We start from the raw sequence: 20,043 nt of genomic DNA on the forward strand, positions 1-20,043 counted from the left end.
TCACTATTGCTGGTGCTAAGAAGTGCTTGCTGACAGGAGCCTGATATGGGTGTCTCCTGAGAGGCTGTGCCAGAGCCTTACTGATACAGATGAGGATGCTTACAGTTAACTATTGGACTGAGCATGGGGACCCCAATGGAGCAGTTAGGGGAAGGACTGAAGGAGCTGAAGATTTTACAACCTCATAGGAAGAACAACAATATCAACCAACCAGACCCCACAGAGCTCCTGGGGACTAAACCACCAACCAAAGAGTACACATGGAGGGACCCATGGCTCCAGCCACATATGTAGTAGAGGATGGCATTGCCTGGCATCAATAAGAAGAGAAGCCTTTGGTCCTGTGAAGACTTCTTTCCCCATTGTAGGGGAATGCCAGGGTTTTGAGGTTGGAGTGGGTAGGTGGGAGTGGGAGCATCTTCATAGAAGTAGAGGGAGGGGAGATGGGGGATGAAAGAGAGGGGAAAAGGGATAACATTCGAAATGTAAATACATAAAATATCCAATAAAAAATGCAAAAAATACTAATAGCTTTAAAAAGAGAAAGGTGTGTGGGCATGGTGTCTGGCTTGTGATCCCACCACTCAAGAGGCTGAGCGAGATCAGGGGCAATGTCAGCCTGACCCAGACACTTGGTATCAAGAATAAATAAGAACTCATATGTGTTTTATTTATTACTCAGTGAACGCTTCTCTAGTATGGGTCCTGTAGACATTCATCTGATTGAACATCTCACGACTGGAATTTTTCTCTTATGTTATTAGATTAATTCAAAAAAGGAAGCTAGTGGTTCACAAAAATCACAAGACAAGGGCCCTAAGCCAGGGTCAGTGAAGAAGGAGAAGGCAGTGAAGTCGGAGGAAGGTAAGGACATTTTTGAGAGGGTTGTTATTTCAGGAATAATGTGAGAGAATGCTTCCCACCACTGCGTCTACATTTCTAGAATAGCAAAGTTCTGAGATAGTTTAGGTGAGGGACCTTGGGTGTGCTCAAACAAGGGAAGTCAGATGATTGGTCCTTTGCCTTTTCTTCAAGCAAGGGGTGGAGTCAGTTGTGGGTATGTACAGCTGAATCGTCCTGGGTGAGCCTGCTGACCTGTCCTCCCTCCCTCTCTCTCTCCCTCCCTCCCTCCCTCCCTCCCTCCCTCCCTCCCTCCCTCCCTCCCTTCTTCCCTCCTTTCCTCCCTCCCCTCTTCCTTCCTTCTGTTCCCCTCTGTACTTGCATTGGTGTCCTGAGCAAGAAATGCAGGTCTTAGCTAAGGACAGGTCCAGTCTGTGGCAGACGTCTCTGAACTGAGGATCAGGATCCGAGGGGAGACTCCTCATCTGCAGGGCCGACCACGGTTCTTCAGATGTGCAGAACATCGTTCTTGGCTTCTGTTTATATGCTGTGCATTGTGCATGGGGTTCTGGCACTGTATCTGGTTATCTTGAGCAAGTAATGTCACCAAATTCTGGTTATCAAATGCAGCCGTTGGTGTCCTGGGGAAGTTTTCCATGTCCAAAAGGCATTTTTTACTCCGTTTATTACAGTTAGAATCGCAGTTAAAGCTGGAGTCCAAGTCCAGCACTTTGTTTTCAGTGTCTGTGCCAGACCGGTGGGCTCAGTGCCTGGCCTAGCACTGTCTGTAGAGAAGTCTGCAGAAGTTAGAGGCGGCCGTTTGCCTGCTCGGACCTCTTACCATATCCGGATGGTCTGAGAGCGGTTTGCAGTGACGTGGGCATTTTCATCACTGTGACTATGAAGCACACATCGCCCTCGAAATCAGAAGAAAATGCAGTTTGTTTAATGATCTCTTTGCTGAGTCACCTCCTTACCTTGTAATGGGAATTTTTAGGATAAAAGCTGGGTTCTGGTAGCACCGATAATGGTTCAGCTACCAGTCCTGAGTTTACCAAGTAATGACGAGAACCAAGAGAGGACATTTATTTATTCAATGTGGCTGCCTTGGGGAGGGGCACAGATAACGGGGTCCAGTGACACCACGGTCACCCGTGTGGCCCTGACATGAGCTTTAGGATTAAATGGAGGAAGACCTGGGCACATGATGTACACGATGAGGCGATTCTAGTCAGAGTGCCTCTTGCTGGTCCTGGGCCTCGCTCTGAGGGGAGCTGCCTGGTTTTTACAAGATGATCACTTGTGTTCGGGGCACAGCCCTGCTTCTGTGGATAATTACTCTCCTGGGTGGGAACGGCCGGCCTTGTGGGTCTGGGGTCTGACCAAGAGCAACTTTAACAAAGAGGCTCTTCCTGAGATCCTAGCCTGCCCGGGCTTCAGCATCCGGCACTTGGATTCCCAGGGTGCAGCATCAAGTCACAGGCAATCAGGGTTAAAGGTTACATTCCTTCTGTGTGTGTCATACATCCTGCAAGTGAAAGGCTGCATTCTGTCTAAGTATAACCACACATTGTTGCAGGAGCCGAGGTTAACAGTATGCATAAACAACACTTTCGATAAAAAGATAAGGATGGCCATTAACATTCCAGCCAACCTTTGGCCCAGGGAGGCTTTTAAGTTAGAGATGAATGATAAAGAAAAAAAGATAAAAAGGCTAGGAAAGGACTGGACTGCTCCTGGGTATGCTGCAGGAACAAGATTGTTGTAGGTAAAAAGGAGCATAGCCAGAGGCAGCACAGCTAGGAGAGTCCACAGTGGTCATGACCCTGAACCAAGTGGGGAGGGAGGGGGGAGAGGGGAACCTGGAGCAGCCAGGAGGTCAAAGACACAAAAGGGGTGGGTAACCAAAATGCCTGGGTTGATAAGGCCTCTGTGGGAAGGGCAGCCTAGCTCCTGGCTCGAGAGAGGGAATGCCATGCAGGCCCTGTAACAGGTAGGGACTGAGGGTCTGCTTTGATCTGTTAAATAGGCATCTCGGCTACTTGTGCTGGGTCTGAAAACTCAGCAAGAGGTAATTCTGCTTTACACACTTAAGCACAGTGAGTGAAAGGTAAAACATCATGTTAGCTGTCACATGCAGGTTTAGGAACGTGGCCTACTCTTCATCCTCAGACTAAAGGCGAATGAAATAGACTCTGCTATTGCACTTGGTACGTGTTCCGAGTCTCGCTGGCCTGGCCTTCAGACTGTGACGCGTCCTCAGTGAGGGCCCCGTGAGGCCTCATCTTGTACATGGTGCTGAGAAGATGTTCAGTGAACAAGTGTTTTGATGCAGAGTAGATGGTTCTAATCCAGCGTCCTCTGAGGCTAAAGGTTCTGTTATTCTGCTGCCGTATATGTGCCTTAGTGAGAGGGGAACAGCCTCGTAAAGGGGCATTCCCTACACAGGTGAAAGCAACAGAGTTCATTTGGGGAAAACGATCCACCCGTTGGACGGTCCCAGACCCAGGAACAAGGTGCAGAAGTTCAGAGTGGAGAACAGTGTAACAGGCTGTAACTTAGCCAGTTCCTCACAGTTTGGCTGTAGCCTAGCCAGTTAGCTTATGTCCATCCTCCTGCCGCCCCAAAGCTGGTTTCTATGACAACCCAGTGATAAATGGGTCTTGGGCAGAGCGTGGCGCTTCAGTCACATCCACAGCTTCCACCAAACTTTCTTGAGCACCATTCCCTTCTAAGGTCATGTATCTTTTCCTCTTTCCCAGGGCAGCTCGTGCAGGTGGAGGAGAAAGGGCAGGGCTCCGTGCCTTGGTCAGTTTACTGGGTCTACATCCAGGCTGCAGGGGGTCCCTTGGCTTTCCTGGTCATCATGGTCCTCTTCATGCTCAATGTGGGCAGCACTGCCTTCAGCACCTGGTGGCTAAGCTACTGGATCAAGCAAGGAAGCGGGGTGAGATACTCATCGCCGAGACTTACGTGTCTGATAATGCGGCCCTGCCTCCCTTAGTCCCTGACCGTTCTTAGGGAAACTCCTGTAGTTTTCACTGACAAGAAGCCTGGGAGACATCACGGGATACCCCAGTAACGTTCATCACTTTGTTCTGTGTATCAGTTAAAAGATGCTTTAAGGAGACAAAGCGGTGGACAGAGATGTGTAATACAGTCTCACAGAAAAAAACGTCCCCGGCTAACGCAGGGGCTATGGAGCTAGTCAGTAAGTGGGGCAGTTTCCAACTCTTTGTGTTCACCCACTAGAACAAGCAGTGTGTAGCAAGACTGTGTTACATATGCCATGGCCAGGCCCTAGGTCATTCTCTGTGGCTCTCTCCTGGAACTGAAAGTGACCTAGCTGCCTCAGGAATCTTACTCCATGGTTCCTCACCTCCAAACAGAACAGCACGGTGTTTGAAGGGAACAGAAGCTCTGTGAGTGACAGCATGAGGGACAACCCCTTCCTGCAGTACTATGCCAGCATCTACGCTCTCTCCATGGCAGTCATGCTGATCCTGAAGGCCATCCGAGGAGTTGTCTTTGTCAAGGTATCACAATGGGCGGGGCTTCGGTGCACCCCTCCCCAGGGCACGTGGGATCTTGGTGTGCCATGTGCCCTCGTAAGCGCGTACGTCCGTGCAGTAGGGTGGACCCTGATAGGCACCCATGACTTCTGACCACTTGTGCTCCCCCAGCGTTGAGAATGGACGTCCTGCACAGTGGTCACCTACAGGGATGGGAAGTGAGCCTTCCTTGAGTTCCTGGGTCTCTGGGCCTGACCATTCTGTCTCTGTTCCCCAGGGTACACTGAGAGCCTCCTCCCGGCTCCATGATGAGCTCTTCCGGAGGATCCTGAGAAGCCCCATGAAGTTTTTTGATACTACCCCAACAGGAAGGATTCTCAACAGGTTTTCCAAAGACATGGATGAAGGTATCTCTCTCTGGTCCTTTCTTACACTCTGGAGTCCAACCATTGCTCACTGCCTCTGGTGCCAAGCCCCCAACCCCCCTATCCCCCCACTTCCTCCAGTGTAGAGAGAATATGCAGCTCGGTCTCTCCTAAAGCTGAGAGTCTGGCATTTGTATCAGTGTTGTGGATATATTTAATCTCACTCACCCTGCCTTTGATCAGTTCCCAGATAAAAGGCACAACTTTACTATTACTTAAGCTTTTATCGGCACTAAAGCTGGGCAGACATCTACTCTCTATGCTGTTAGAATCCCTCCTATTGATAACCCTAAGTTAGTCCTTACTATGTCCCATCTGGGCTGCTCTGACCTCTAACAGGCCACTCTCATGGCCATGATTTTAAGATTCCTAGCTCATGGTGTCTTCTCTCTCCACCTTCTCCTCTCTCCTCGCAGTCTCATCTGACCCCAAGTCCAGGAACCCCAAACCTGGCTTATGTTTCTTCTGTTCAGCTATTGGCCATCAGCATCTTTATTTAACCAATAGTTTTAAGTCAAGGAGCAAGGTCACATTGTATGTGTGATTCTCTCATTCCTGGGAGCAGCCAGGCCTTGGGGGTCAGTACTTATCATTACAATATATATCAAAACACATCAGCAGTATTTTGTCTGAGTTCTCCTTCTGCCTATCTAACTTGAACACAAGGGCAGAGAGCTGAGCTAGCAGAGGGGCTTTGGAAGGGATTGTCTGCAGTCCCCGAGCAGACCTGCAGCGTCTGATGGCTTTTTGTATGCAGCACCATCTGTGCCAGCACCGGAACTCTTGGGTGTCTATCATCCAGAATCTAGGATTGCATCCTGCAATGAACAACACTGGGTGTTTTATGTACCTGTCCTAATTCTCACGACAGCTCTGTGAGGCATCTGTTGCTTTGCCCGTCCAGTACATAAGAAAGGTTAAGTAGTTTGCTCAAGATCATACATACAGCTGTAGGGTGACCAAGTTAGGAACTGGGCCCAGATTTTCACCTCAGAGTTAGTTTTTATTTATCTACTGCACAGTGCTCAACCTCAGGGAACTTGTTTTGAGGGGTCAGTAGGTCAGTGGAATTCTATGGCCAGAGGAACCAGGAGCAGGCTCAGTACCAGAACTGCTGTGTAACATGTTTCAATTTCTATACACATGCAGGCACACTCTGTATATTATTTGCACAGACACATGCAAACTCAGACATACACACATGTACACACATGCACATACAGAGGCACAGACACATATACATTCAAACGTGCATACCTGCACACAGCACACATAAGCAGAAAGACAAAAGAGCTAGACCTCTTGGTTCAGTCCTTGCATGGGAGTCTGAGGTGAAAGGATTTCGAGTTTAAAGCAATCTTGAGCTTTATTTTAAGACCCTATCTCACAAAGGAAAGAAAAATAACAGTGCTTGTAACATAGCTGTGGTTTTCATGAAGATACCTCTGCCCCAAAAAAGGGCTGGAGGGGAAAGTAGCTAAAAGAGGAGATGTTGACGTTGAAGGTTCTGTACATTGTACATGTCTTTGATGATTACATGTTTCAGGGTTTGTGTGTGTGTGTGTGTGTGTGTGTGTGTGTGCGCATGTATGTATGAGTGTGGGGGGTATGTGTGTGTATGTGTGTGCGCGTGTGTGTGAGTATGTGTGTGTATTGAGTGTGGGTGTGTGTGCGCGTGTGTATACGTATGTATAAGTGGGGGGGTATGTGTGTGTATGTGTGTGTATGTGTGAATGTGTGAGTGTGTGTGAGTGTATGTGTGTGTGAGTGTGTGTGAGTGTGAGTGTGTATGAGTGTGTATGTGTGTATGTGAGTGTGAATGAGTGTGTGTGAGTGAGTGTGTGTGAGTGTGTGTGTGGGTATGTGTGTGAGTGTGTGTGTGAGTGTGAATGAGTGTGTGTATGTGTGAATGTGTGAGTGTGTGTGAGTGAGTGTGTGACTATGAGTGTGTGTGTGAGTGTATGTGTGTGTGTGTGGGTGAGTGTGTGTGTGTGTGTGTGTGTGTGTGTGTGTGTTGGTAAGAACATAGATGATCTTTGTTCTCCTTTCATGTTGGTTTCCCCAAGTGTTTTTTGTAGCTATATAATACTTTGTAGAGGGGAACCGTTTAGGAGGAGTAGGAAAAACTGACCCAGAAAGAGAGGGCGGAGAAGAAGGCCACTCACAGGAAAGTGACAGCAACCGGGTTCATTCTTCCTTGATAAAATGCTTCAATTAAAATCTCAGGCCTCAGAAATTTCATAAAGCTTTCAAGAAAATCTACTAAGCTCAATTTCCTGTTGGGGGGTCCCGAGAGTCTGAGACTTGTTCTCTTGTGGTCTCCGCAGTGGACGTGCGTCTGCCATTCCAGGCTGAGATGTTTATCCAGAATGTGATCCTGGTGTTCTTCTGTGTTGGAATGATCGCAGGGGTCTTCCCATGGTTCCTTGTGGCAGTGGGGCCTCTCCTCATCCTCTTCTCAGTTCTACACATTGTCTCCAGGTAAGCAGGATGTGTGCAGGGCTGGAGATGAGGCATGGCTGCTAGTTTCCTGCGGTGACACAGAATCTGTTCTCTTACAGGGTCCTGATTCGGGAGCTGAAGCGCTTGGACAATATCACGCAATCTCCTTTCCTCTCCCATATCACGTCCAGCATTCAGGGCCTCGCCACCATCCATGCCTATAACAAAAGGCAGGAGTTTCTACACAGGTCAGTGTTGCTGGGGGCCAAAGGTTTCGGAGGGGACCTGGCATCTCAACAGTTAGAATGACCTTCGGGGGCCATTCATGGCCAGAGCTGGGATCGGAGAGCTCATCTTCCACAGTGTTATCGATGCAGTGGATCTGTGACTAGAACTCAGCCACTTGCTAAGATCTCTTCTGGGAAAATGAGAGGTTGGAAACAGACCAGGAGACAAACATGGTTATATGACATGCTCCCTTTGAGAATGAATGTGTATGTGTACGTTTAGATCTCTCTGAAAGGATATGTAAGAAGTAGTAGCTGTCTATGGAAAGAGGAACTGGGTACCCAGAAATTGGTAAGAAAAAGACTGACTTTTTGTAGTGAATGTTTTTACCTTCAAGGGCTGTGTAATTTGTATAGCACTTGCTACATACACAACCTGAGGACTGGGTCCCTAGGACCCATGTGATTGCCACGGGCATGGCCGGGCAGCTCACTGGTAATCCTTATGTATGTGCAGGAACCCGGGAGGCCAGGAGAGGGTGTTAAGTACTCTGGATTGTATATAGTAGCCACATGTGGTCGGTGAGCTGCCTTGTTTGCAGCTCTTCTGCAAGGACAGTACTCTGAGGATCTCTCCAGCCCCTAGGATTTTTGCTTTTTTTAAAAGACATGGTCTCGGTGCACATCTTTAATCCCAGTGCTTGGGAGGCAGAGGCAGGAGGATCTTTGTGAGTTTGAGGCCAATCTGGTTCGCAGATCAAGTTCAACAATAGCCAAGGCTACACAGAGAAACCATATCTGGGGAAAAAAGAAAAAAGCCACGTCTCACTCTGCTGCCCTGGCTGGTCTGAAACTCCCTATTTAGTGCAGGTTTGCCTCAGACTCTCAGAGGCCCACCTGCCCCTGCTTCCTAAATGCTGAGAGAAAAGGTGTCCACCACCACACCTTGCCCTCCCTAACATCTCTAGTGTGGGTTTTAGTGTTTTTCAAAGGGTAACCAACATTAGAACACCCTGTATGTGTCCTCTTATGTGAGGTCTGTGTTTCTGGAGCTTCCAGGCCATTCTTGTGGTTGAAGACCTGAAAGTCCTTGCTCTGGACTGCGGTCCACTGGGCGTTCGAGTGGGGCTGTGGGGTACTTTATTTGTCCTTTCTGCCGTTCCCTCTTTCTCACAGGTATCAGGAGCTTCTGGATGACAACCAAGCCCCCTTCTTCTTGTTCACCTGTGCAATGAGGTGGCTGGCAGTGCGGCTGGACCTCATCAGCATCGCCCTGATCACCACCACGGGGCTCATGATTGTTCTCATGCACGGGCAGATCCCTTCAGCGTACGCGGGCCTCGCCATCTCCTACGCTGTGCAGGTCGGGGTCCACATTGTGGGTGTTTGAGCAGGGAAGAGAGCCGGGGGGTAGAATCTAAAATAATCTGCTATGTGAATTAAATACCTGTGCTTCTTTGTTTTAAGACAGGGTCTTACTTTTTAGCGTTGGCTCTCCTGGAACTCAGTATGTAGATCAGTGTAGATCAGGGTTTCTGTTCCTGCGCAAACATCATGACCAAGAAGCAAGTTGGGGAGGAAAGGATTTATTCAGCTCACACTTCCACATTGCTGTTCATCACTAAAGGAAGTCAGGGCTGGAACTCAAGCAGGTCAAGAAGCAGGAGCTGATGCAGAGGCCATGGAGGGATGTTAGTTACTGGCTTGCTTCCCCTGGCTTGCTCAGCTTGCTTTCTTATAGAACCCAAGGCCACCAGCCCAGGTACAGCACCACCCACAATGGGCTGGGTCCTCCCCCCTTGACCACTAGTTGAGAAAATGCCTTACAGCTGGATCTCATGAAGGCATTTCCACAACTGAGGCTCCTTTTCTGTGATAACTGCAGCTTGCGTCAAGTTGACACACAAAGCCAGCCAGTACAATCAGGCTAGCCTTGAACTCAGAAATCTGCCTGCCTCAGCCCTCTGAGTGTTGGGGTTAAAGCTATATGCTACCATGCCTAGCACAGAAATATATGCTTTCAATACCAGTAGTTGGGAGACAGAGACATTGGATGGAGTCCATGTGATTTGAGGTCAGCCTTGTGAACATAGCCAAGTAGGACCCTGTCTCAAAGAAAGAAAGGAGATACACTTTATCTTTCTAAGGAAACGTGTAAGAGAGACTTTGTAATTACAGGTGTGCTCACCACCATCTCATCTCTGGCACCTTTCTACTCTTCTGAGTATTATACCATCCCCGGTATTTGCTGCTCACATGGACTTTCTGATTAGAATTCTGTCTTTCCCAGTAGGATAAATAAGAATTCTCATTTTTAGGGATGATTAAAGGTCCAAAATAGCTCAAAATGAATCCGAGAATGTGACCACTGACTACTTAGAAGATATTTGACATCAGTCCACACAAGTAATTCCTATCAAACTTAAAAGTGTTACTGCAGTTCTCTGTTTTAGAGTCGTTATATTTTAGAGAGACATGAGCTGAGACATATCATGGTAGAGTCTTGGGGTTCTGCTTCCACAGAATGGAATGGAACCGTTAGGAGCGGCAAAGTGCACAGGAAGCTGTGTTGATTATAAGTGGATTAAGGGAGAATTCTGTCCCCCAGGAGTTTATTTTAGTACTGTACTGTTGTGTGATTTTTTTGCTTTATTTTTTTTTAACGTATTGCAAAGATAAAAATAAGGCAAATGAATGAACTCCAACGAGCTGCGTTTTCGTGGATGTCCAGGCTTCTGTCTAGACCTACTAGCCACCAGTGTCACTCTACGGTCTGAGGTGCATGGGGCAGTGTTGTCTCTTATGGCACTTCCCCGGAAGTGTCTTCAGTATTGGCTTATAGGTTTGAGTCTTCATTTGTTCTGGCTGCCAGGAACAGGCTGAGGTAAAGTAGGTGGGTGGTTCAAAGGTTACACAGCTTCAGACACGCGTTATTGGGAAAGAATAGATGGTCCCAAGAGCATGGTGCACCTGCGTGTCAGCGCTGTGTTCCTGAGGTAGCGGCTGTGGTGCTGTAAGGGCAAGAAGAGCCGCAGGCCCGGAGCCGTCATGCTGCTCGCGTGAGCACCGACTGGTTCTGTGTTGCGGCCCTGCAGCTTTCGGAGGCTCCCTCTGCCTGCCCGCCTGCCCTGTACTGACAGGCTCTCTCCGCTTTTGTTTCTCCCTTGCAGTTAACCGGACTCTTCCAGTTTACCGTTAGACTGGCGTCGGAGACAGAAGCACGGTTCACCTCAGTGGAGAGGATCAACCACTACATAAAGGTCAGGACGGCGCAGCCTTCCTGGCTCCCTCTGTTCTTGCTGGCCTGAATGTGGGTGAGGAGCCATGTTCACTGGCTGCTTTCTAGAGTTAACAGTGACACATTCAGAAAGAAACCTTCTCCTCAGTCGGGCTAACCTAACATCTTCCTTATACTGATTAAAACCATACACCATTTTCTTTTTTTTTTTTTTTTTTTTTCGGAGCTGGGGACCGAACCCAGGGCCTTGCGCTTGCTAGGCAAGCGCTCTACTGCTGAGCTAAATCCCCAGCCCCCCACACACCATTTTCTATACTTAATTTTTTAATTTATCTTTGAGCTTGTGGTTTAATTACAATATTTGTTTCCCTTTTCTCCATCCACCCCTACTCCCTATATGCTTCTCCCCACTCTCTCTCAAGTTCATGGCCCCCTGTTCCACCAATTGTAATTGCATATATGTACTATATGATATATGTATACACACACACATATATATACACACACACACACACATATGTGTGTATATATATACACTATACACACACACACACACACACATATATATATTCCAAAATATGACTGAGTTATATATGTAGCTGTATTGTCAGGGAGGAGGCATCCAGTTAGGGGGTCTCTCTGGGCCCTGTCTCTGAAGTACAAACCATACATCATTTTAATTCTTGATCTGGTCTGGTTGAGTTCAGACAGTGTTCCGTGTGTGTATGTTTTCAGGACTGACTGGTTGGCGGTACTGTACCAGCTGGTGCTCTTCCCTGGGGAGGGCCCCCACTCCCAGCTCTATCAGTTGCCTGTAGTTCTTTGCATAGGGTTGAGGCTCCCCGTGCTCTTCCTGTGGAGTTTGGCACATGCACTGGTGTCACCCTTGTTTGTTGCGGTAATAAAGCGGCAGAACAGTTCCCGTGCTTACCCTGGTGTTTGCTAGTCCCTGTTCAACGAGGACATTTGAACTAGCACTAATTAATCTCAGATTAGTATCTCTCCCGGCAGCTCTCTGCAAACTCTCTGGGGAAATCATGGTTCTAGAAGTCCAGCAGTGGCCGGCCTATTGAGGCTCCCTGCCATGGGCTCTGCCCACACTCCCAGCAACTGCTCCCAGTAGTTAAAGTATAAACTCCCAACTACCTGGTAAAATCAAGGCTCAACAAACTGTAACCCAACAATCAGATTTATATTTTAAATTATCAATCCACAATACATCCACACAATAAACTTAGAACCACCCGCATAGACAAGATAACTTTGCCTACAGAAATCCATCCCAGCTACCTTGGCAATTCAAGACCACCTGCCCCCACCCCCATCTTGATTTCCTCTTCTCTTCTTCCTCTTTCTTTCCTAGCCCTTTTCCCTGCCTACCTTCCTTCTCATCCAATGCTAGGCTTTGCCTGCCTACGCTTGTTCAGTTCATGTTTGGGGAACCATTTTGGTGAGACTCTATGGATGTAGCTTTTGATATTACTAGGAGACATAATCTCACAGCAAAGGTTCTGATCTTCTGGTTCCTCCAGTCTTTCTGCCTCCTCTTCTACAAACTTCCCCAAGCCTTAGGTTTGGAGGAAATGTTCTGTAGCTGTATCCTCAGGGAGGGGGCGTTCAGGTAAATTTCAGCTCAGGGGACTCTGGCTCTGTTTCTGAAGTAAAGAATAAAATATATTAATTAGACTAGTTGTCCTCGACCAAGGCTGGCCACCAGGAACCCTTGCTGAACCTTTGACGGAGATTAGTATAGGATGAAATTTAAAGGTGGCAATTTTTCCTCACCTAGAGAGCGCCCAAATAATTGATACTAAGACTTATTAAGTTTATCCAACAAGCTTTAAGCCCAATAACTGAGCAGTCATTCCTAACCTTAGGTGCTTTCTAGCTACTTCCCCAGCCACACACCTGAGTTAGGCTCAGTTAGAGCTGCTCTGTCTGTATTCTCATGGCAGATTCTCTCTCTCTCTCTTTTTTTTTTTTTCTTTTTTAAAGTGTGTGCCATCACTAACAGGCAGTTTCCTTCATTCTTTTTTTTTTTTTTAAGATTTATTCATTTATTATATATAAGTACACTGTAGCTGTCTTCAGATACACCAGAAGAGGGCATCGGATCCCTTTACAGATGGTTTTGAGCCACCATGTGGTTGCTGGGATTTGAACTCAGGACCTCTGGAAGAGCAGTCAGTGCTCTTAACCACTGAGCCATCTCTCCAGCCCATGGCAGATTCTCTTGTTGGCTCCTCTCCTGCTCAACCTCATGGCAACTTTCTTCTCCTGGGTCCTCGAGTGCCTCTCTCCAGCTCTTCTCCCTGGGACTCCGGTTAGGATCAGAAGTTCAGCCTTTCTATCCCCTCTGCCCAGTTATTTGTTCAACCTTTTACTAACCAATCAGAGATGATTGGGGAGCGTTCTTTATACCACACTGAACAAGAGATTCTTCAAACATTCATGACAGTGCCCATGTCTAGACTGTAACTAGATCTTGAGGCTCAGAAATCTGCATCTGAATGCACAGAGCACAAGACCAACAGAGTAGAGTGGGTCTCATTTCAGTAGACTAATGTGGTCTGAGGTAGGAGCCTGCCTTGGCTGTTACTGAGTATTGGTTCTTCCCACCGTCCCCGAACACTGTTGCGTAGAAAGCAGCATTGTGGGGCTGGTGGGGACTTTCAGGGCTGCTCCTTTCTTAAGATCACCTTTTTGTAACTACCCTGAGAGTCAGGACATTTACATCATTACTCACAGTGACGGAGACACCTCATGTTCTAAAAAGTCGATGGTGAGGTGGTTTCGAAGAACTCTTCTCACTGAGACCTGTATGTTCTAGCAGATGTGTCTTTACTAATTTGAAAATGAACATCGTTGGTTATCAGAAGACATTATTTACTTATTGTTCTTTTGATACAGGGTCTTTCTGTGTAGCTCAGGCTAGCCTGGAAGTCATGATCCTCCTGCCTTGGCCTTTATAGGCTCACACCACCATACGTGGCTCACCTAGATTTTTTAAAGTATACATTGTATTTATTTGGTTAGTGAGTGTTTGCATGTGTGTGTGTGGTTCACACACCACACTGCACATGTAGAGGCCGTGTGGAATTGGTTCCCTCTTTCTAGTCTATGGGTTTCTGGGATCCAGTTCAGATTGTTGAGCTTGGCAGCAAGCTCCTTTCCCTGCTGAACCGTCTTGCCAGCCCCTATCACATACTTTTTCCTTTTTTCTGGTTTTTTTTTTTTTTTTTTTGGTTCTTTTTTTTTTTTTTTTTTTTTCGGAGCTGGGGACCGAACCCAGGGCCTTGCGCTTCCTAGGTAAGCGCTCTACCACTGAGCTAAATCCCCAGCCCCCTTTTTTCTGTTTTTTGAGATGAGGTTTTTCTTCGAGTAGCCCAGGCTGTCCTAAAACCCTGGAACTCACTTTGTAGTCCAGGTTGTCCTTGAACTCAGAGATCTGCCCGCCTTTGCCTCCAGAGTGCTGGGATTAAAGGTTTGCATTACCCGCACCTGGCTTTATCAGATATTTCTTAAACAAGAAACGACTATTCTCGTTAAAAGTGATGTACCTGAAGACAGCTGTTCTGCATGTTTAGCTGATGCTACTTTGCACAGTGTTGTCTGTGGTGAGCACATGTATAGTGCAGCATTGAGTAGATAGTGCTTGCTGGAAGACAGCGGATGACAGACAGTGGAGGGACAGTGGACACTGCTCAGAGTAGTGATTGATTCTTTTGAAGATTGCTTTCCTGATGCCAGTCTGCAACCAGATTCCTGTACTAGCACGGTCCTTCCAGCTGGGAATGTCAGACTTCATTCCTACACACACACACACACACACACACACACACACACACACACACACACTTCATTCCTCTACACACACACACTCACACACATACACACTCAGAACACACACACACACACACATCACATGCATGCTCCCTTGTGCTCTTTACCTTAATGGTATGAAGTCAATGACTACTTGCCACAGAAGTTTTAAACCACTGAGGGATGGCAGCTATGACAAAATTGCACAGGACGTTCTAACAGCCTTTGTAGTGTAGGCATGTGTTCCCAGGTCCAGATCAGTTCTGCACAGTTTGAAAATGAGGAACTAAAGAGCAGAAAGGCAAAATGGCTTGTGTGGGTCACACTGTGGTGGGTGGTAAAGCTGGAATTGTAGCCTGTAGTCCTTGGATTGGTCGACATATTTAGATGTTCAATAAATGTTAATTACCTTACTTCAGTTTTAATTCAGACCAGTGGTGTAATTCTGTTTCAAGTGGAATATTTTCAAAGAATTCCAGTGAAACCTGTTGAGGGATAGGAAGGCCTCATTTCCACCTGAAGGCCTTTCCTCAGGCCATGGCAGTGTTGTACAATCAGGCAGTTGCAGACCAAGGTAGTGGTCATGTGCTGTGTCTCGATCTGAGTTGGTGGGGTGTGAACATTTACTGTCAAAATATTCCTTTTTATAGCAAGCTCGGGCCAACGGTGGCAGCTGCCTTGCCTGTCCTGCTTGCCCTCTCCGATAAACTTTGCTACACCACAAGCATCTGAAGCACTCACTCTCTCCTCAGACTCTCTCTTTGGAAGCACCTGCCAGAATCAAGAACAAGGCTCCTCCCCATGACTGGCCCCAGGAGGGAGAAATAACCTTTGAGAATGCGGAAATGAGATACCGGGAAAATCTCCCTCTGGTCCTTAAGAAAGTGTCCTTCACCATCAAGCCCAAGGAAAAGATAGGCATTGTGGGACGAACAGGGTCAGGTAAGGACGGCTCTGGTCTCTGGAGGAACGTTGGAAGTGATTTAATCTTTGGTCAGCACATGGCAGCTTGTCAAAGATCACTTTCATCTTTACAAACCCAATCCCCGCTACACAAGTCACTATTGTCTCAGGCCCCTCTAAAGCCAGCTCTCTGAGCTTGCCTTTCGCCTTGCTCTTGGGACAGGCAGTGCTTTCTCAGTCAGTCTCAGAACAGCATGTGGCAACGTTCAGTAGACAAAAGCATCCAGAACGTAGTACCACAGATAAACAAAATCCCCCACAGGCCTGCCTAGCAGCTGCATTGTTAGTTGGTTCCAGATGTGGTCACGTTAACCAAGGTGAGTCATCATAGGTCCTCTCGTGACAGTCAATCTCCTTATGTCTCAGTAACCGTGTCATACTCCTGCACAGCTAACTACATTCAGCTGCAAACTAGTTCTGTATTTTAGAAGAGGTAATGCCTTTCAACTTAAATATAGCAGTAGCCACTAATATCTCAGTGTATGTATGTTACATTAATGTAGAGAAAACACAAAGATCTGCTTAATGTATGTGCATGTATATGCACAGTCTTAACAATAATTAGAAACACTAATGTCAGGTACAGTGTTTTAGCATCTAGTCATATGTCCTTATCTGATATTTATGACCGCCTTCCTCTACTAACCATTCTGTACTCCCAGACAGTACCTGGGAAGGTTTTGGTTCTTTCAGTGGATGAGTGATGCACACCTCCGTCTCTGCAGGGTCTGAGCCCTTTGTCATCCTGCTTAGATTGGGTGATAGTTTTCCAGTGACTTTAATCAGGACATGGTAACACCAAGAGACACCCCAAAGGATCTCCTGCACTCTAGATAATCGTTTTCCCCTCCACCGTAGAGAAGTAATCAAATAGCCCTTGGTAGTCTGGGTCAATCACCCTCTTCAACACTATTAGCTCACAGTGGCCAGGAAAAGCCCAAGCTGCCAGGTTAATAAAATGTTTGTTGTTTCTCCAGGAACACCCTCCTATGGAAAGCCAAAAATCTTAGGCTAGCAGAACTTAAGGTTTTGGGAACAGGAATTAAATATTTTCCTAGTGGGTTACTAGGGGTGTTAATGAACAGAAACGTTCCCTTTCCTATCCCCAATTCCTAGACCTGTGAATCCCAGCTTTGGGAAAATAGAACTGTAATTAATATATATGAAAAAGTAAATGTATATATGTATATACATACATATATGTATATGATGCTTATTCAAAGCATATATCGCCTTCAGGAGAACCCTGTCCCCTCTCCTCCAGGCAACTGCCACCTGATGATACTGTGTCTACAAAAGGCCATTTCTGGGTCTGGACGGGTGGGTCAGCAGTTAAGATTAGTTGCACGTGCAGAACACCAGGGTTTGATTCTCCTCACCCAAGGCTCACAACTGTCTATAATTCCAGTTTCAGGGGATCTGGTGCCCTCTTCTGACCTCAGTGGTCCAGGGTAGTCAGGTGCCACTAAGTGACAGACTCATAAACCCCCTAAGGAATGGTGTCATGTCAGTGACTCAGTGTTGGTCTCTGTTGCTGGCCAATCTGCCCCTGAGCTATAGCTGCAGCCAGGCCAGCCTTGGTGAGTGGAAGTCCATGCCGTCCTGCCCATGCGCAGTCTCCCTCTCTGCCACTGTGGCCTCTTTATTCACGGGCCACTGGGAAAGACGAGGGTGGCCAGAGAGAGAGAGGCCGACTGCCTACAGAGTGGGCCATGCTGTCTTCCCGATTACTGAACTCTGCTGAAGTCACCTTTCGATGAGCATTTACATGGGACACGAGTATCCTTTGCCCAGATGCTTTTCTCATCAGATTTTCCAATCATGTTCTTTCCAGATCCCTGATCACTCAGCCACTCCATTGGCAGCAGCCCGTGACCCAGTAAATAACCACACTCCCTCCATTCCTCCTTCCAAGCAAAATGTGTGACTATGTATACTAGCCAAAGTTCTGCCCAATGCAAAGATTTCTCTTCATGGTGTCTGTCTTAGTAACTGTTCTGTTGCTATGATGAGATGCATGACCAAAGAAACTTACAAAAGAAAACATTTTTTTTTTTTTTGGTTCTCTTTTTCGGAGCTGGGGACCGAACCCAGGGCCTTGCGCTTCCTAGGCAAGCGCTCTACCACTGAGCTAAATCCCCAACCCCAAAAGAAAACATTTAACTGGGGGTTTGCCTATAGTTTCAGACGGTTACTACTTGACCATCATGCAGAGAACATGATGGCAAGCAGGCAGCCATGAAACTGGAGCAATGGCTGAGGGGCAATCTCATTAAACCACCATAGTGTCTTTCAGCCTTGTGCTAGAAAGTGGTTATAATGCTGTGACTGATCACTTCTGGTAGTTCTTTTTTGATGTGCAGAACCGTCAGTAAACCAGGCCCTAGCCTTGTCTTCTGTAGTCAATCATATGGCACGCCCATGAGGCTAAAGGTATCTGCTTGAGAATGGCAGGTATTGTAGTGGGAGTAGAATCCTTAGGCTTTTGAGACTTTCAGGCTTAGACCTTCAGATACAGAATTTAGCGTTACAATAGATAGCAACAGGACAAACCTCAACAAAGAGCTAACCAGGAACGTTGTGGCTTTTGAACCCCTAGAGCCTGCCTCCAGACACACACCACCTCCAGCTAGTCCATACCTTCTGATTCTTCCCAGGTAGTTCCACTGACTGGGGACCAATCACACGTTGATTATTCCAACGTGTGAACCTGGAGGGGGAGGCATTTTTATTCAGAACACCACACCCACTAAGGACTGTGCTTCTTTCCTGCTGGTAGGAGGATCCAGGTGCAATAACTTATCCTTCATCTAGGAGAGAATATCTGCCTGCCCACACCACCTGACTCCTAGACGTTTCTCTGGGGTGGAAGGTCCTCCAGTTTTTGTTGTATTTATTTCCTGTCCTCTGATGCACACTCACTTGAAACAATGAGCATAATGTCATCAGTATCGTGGACTGACGTGATATTTGTAGAAGAGTCAGATGATCAATATCCTTTCAAACTAAGTTGTGAACCTGTGCTGCAGAGTTAACAGACCCTTAAGGTTAAACTGTGCAGGTATATTCTTGGCTTTGCCAGCTAAAAGCAGATTGATTCTGGTAGTCCCTGTGGCTAGGTACAGAGATGAGGGCGTTTGCTGGGATCAGTAGTTGCAGTAGTAACAGGGGATGTCAGCGTGGTGAGCATCTCATAGAACATCTGCAGTTGGGATCACTGCTTGATTAACGTCGTCCGAGTTCATCCTCTGGGGTCTGTCTGTCTTCTGCACAGCGTGGATTGGAGCACTGGAGGGAGATATGTGGTGGCTACCACTACTGGATCTCAGATTGTTTGTTCCCATTTTTCCAGTGAGCGGATACTGGCTTTGCTGTACTATTTTCCCTAGTAAAGGTGACTGCAGTGGCTTCCGTTTGGCCTTTCTAAGCATAATAGTCCTCATTTTACAGGCCATGGAACCAAGTGGAGCTTCTCTTAACTTCTAAGTATATTTATTTCAGTTAGACTTTCTGAGACTGGGAAATAACATAAGTTTATGGACTCTCTGACCTACTACTACAAGTCAGTCTTGAGCCAAAATTCTGCTGATCACTTCACCGCCTGTCTTAGTCAGAGTTTCTATTCCTGCACAAACATCATGACCAAGAAGCAAGTTGGGGAGGAAAGGGTTTATTCAGCTCACACTTCCACATTGCTTCTCATCACCAAGGAAAGTCAGGACAGGAACTCACACAGGGTAGGACCTGGAGGCAGGAGCTGATGCAGAGACCATTGAGGGATGCTGCCCACTGGCTTGCTTGCCCTGGCTTGCTCAGCTTGCTTTCTATACAGAGCCCAAGATCACTAGCCCAGGGATGGCACCACCTACAAGGGGCTGGGTCCTCCCACCTTTGATCACTAGTTGAGAAAATGCCTCACAGCTGGGTCTCATGAAGGCATTTCCTCAAGGGAGGCTCCTTTCTCTGTGATAACGTCAGAGTATCAGAACTTAAAGAATGAATCCATAATATAGAGTCTGTATAGAAATGAGATTTATTAGAATGACGTGCAAGCTTCAGTCTAGCTAATCCAACAATGGCTGGCTGTGAACAGAAAGTCCAAAATTCAGTTGTTGTTCTGTCCATGAGGCTGGATGTCTCAGCTGGTCGTCAGCGTATGCCGGGATCCTGGAAAAGTAGGCTCTAATGCCAGTGAAGAGTCGGCTTGCTAACAGGGCAGTGGCAGGCAGGCACAGAGAGACGGGGTGGGGGCAGGGACAGGGACAGGGACAGGGAGGGGGGAGAGGGGAATGGAGGGAGGGAGGGAGAGAGGACATTTGTTTCTTCCATAACCTAATACTGAAATCACCTACCACTAATGGATTGATGTTTATCTTGTCTTTAGCTCCAGTAGTGGACATTTTTTTTATTTTTAAATGAAATCAGGTGTCCTGGTGTTTGATGTGCATGTTTAGGATAGCGATGACATCTCGGTTAACTGTTCCCTTGATTGGGATGAAGCGGCCTTTCGCCCTCTTCTGATTAGTTTTAGTTTGAAGTCTGTCTTGTCAGGTGTAGGACTGTAACGCCTTGTT

At 47.1% G+C, this 20,043-nt stretch overlaps 1 protein-coding gene across 4 annotated transcripts in view; it reads left to right on the top strand.

Annotated features, from left to right (window-relative positions):
• Abcc5 (ATP binding cassette subfamily C member 5) overlaps positions 1-20,043 on the top strand; it is a 94,217-nt gene that overhangs the window by 63,572 nt on the left and 10,602 nt on the right. For 3 of the 4 annotated variants that reach the window (NM_053924.2, NM_001433820.1, XM_087575253.1), the window contains 9 exon segments: positions 765-864; positions 3,603-3,787; positions 4,230-4,376; positions 4,630-4,759; positions 7,105-7,258; positions 7,339-7,467; positions 8,623-8,809; positions 10,617-10,706; positions 15,259-15,448. In NM_053924.2, coding sequence (NP_446376.2) covers positions 765-864; positions 3,603-3,787; positions 4,230-4,376; positions 4,630-4,759; positions 7,105-7,258; positions 7,339-7,467; positions 8,623-8,809; positions 10,617-10,706; positions 15,259-15,448 — 1,312 coding nt within the window. 4 annotated transcript variants of the gene reach the window in all.

This window comes from Rattus norvegicus, chromosome 11 (assembly GCF_021556685.1).
Source record: "Rattus norvegicus strain SHRSP/BbbUtx chromosome 11, alternate assembly SHRSP_T2T, whole genome shotgun sequence".
NCBI lineage: Eukaryota > Metazoa > Chordata > Mammalia > Rodentia > Muridae > Rattus > Rattus norvegicus.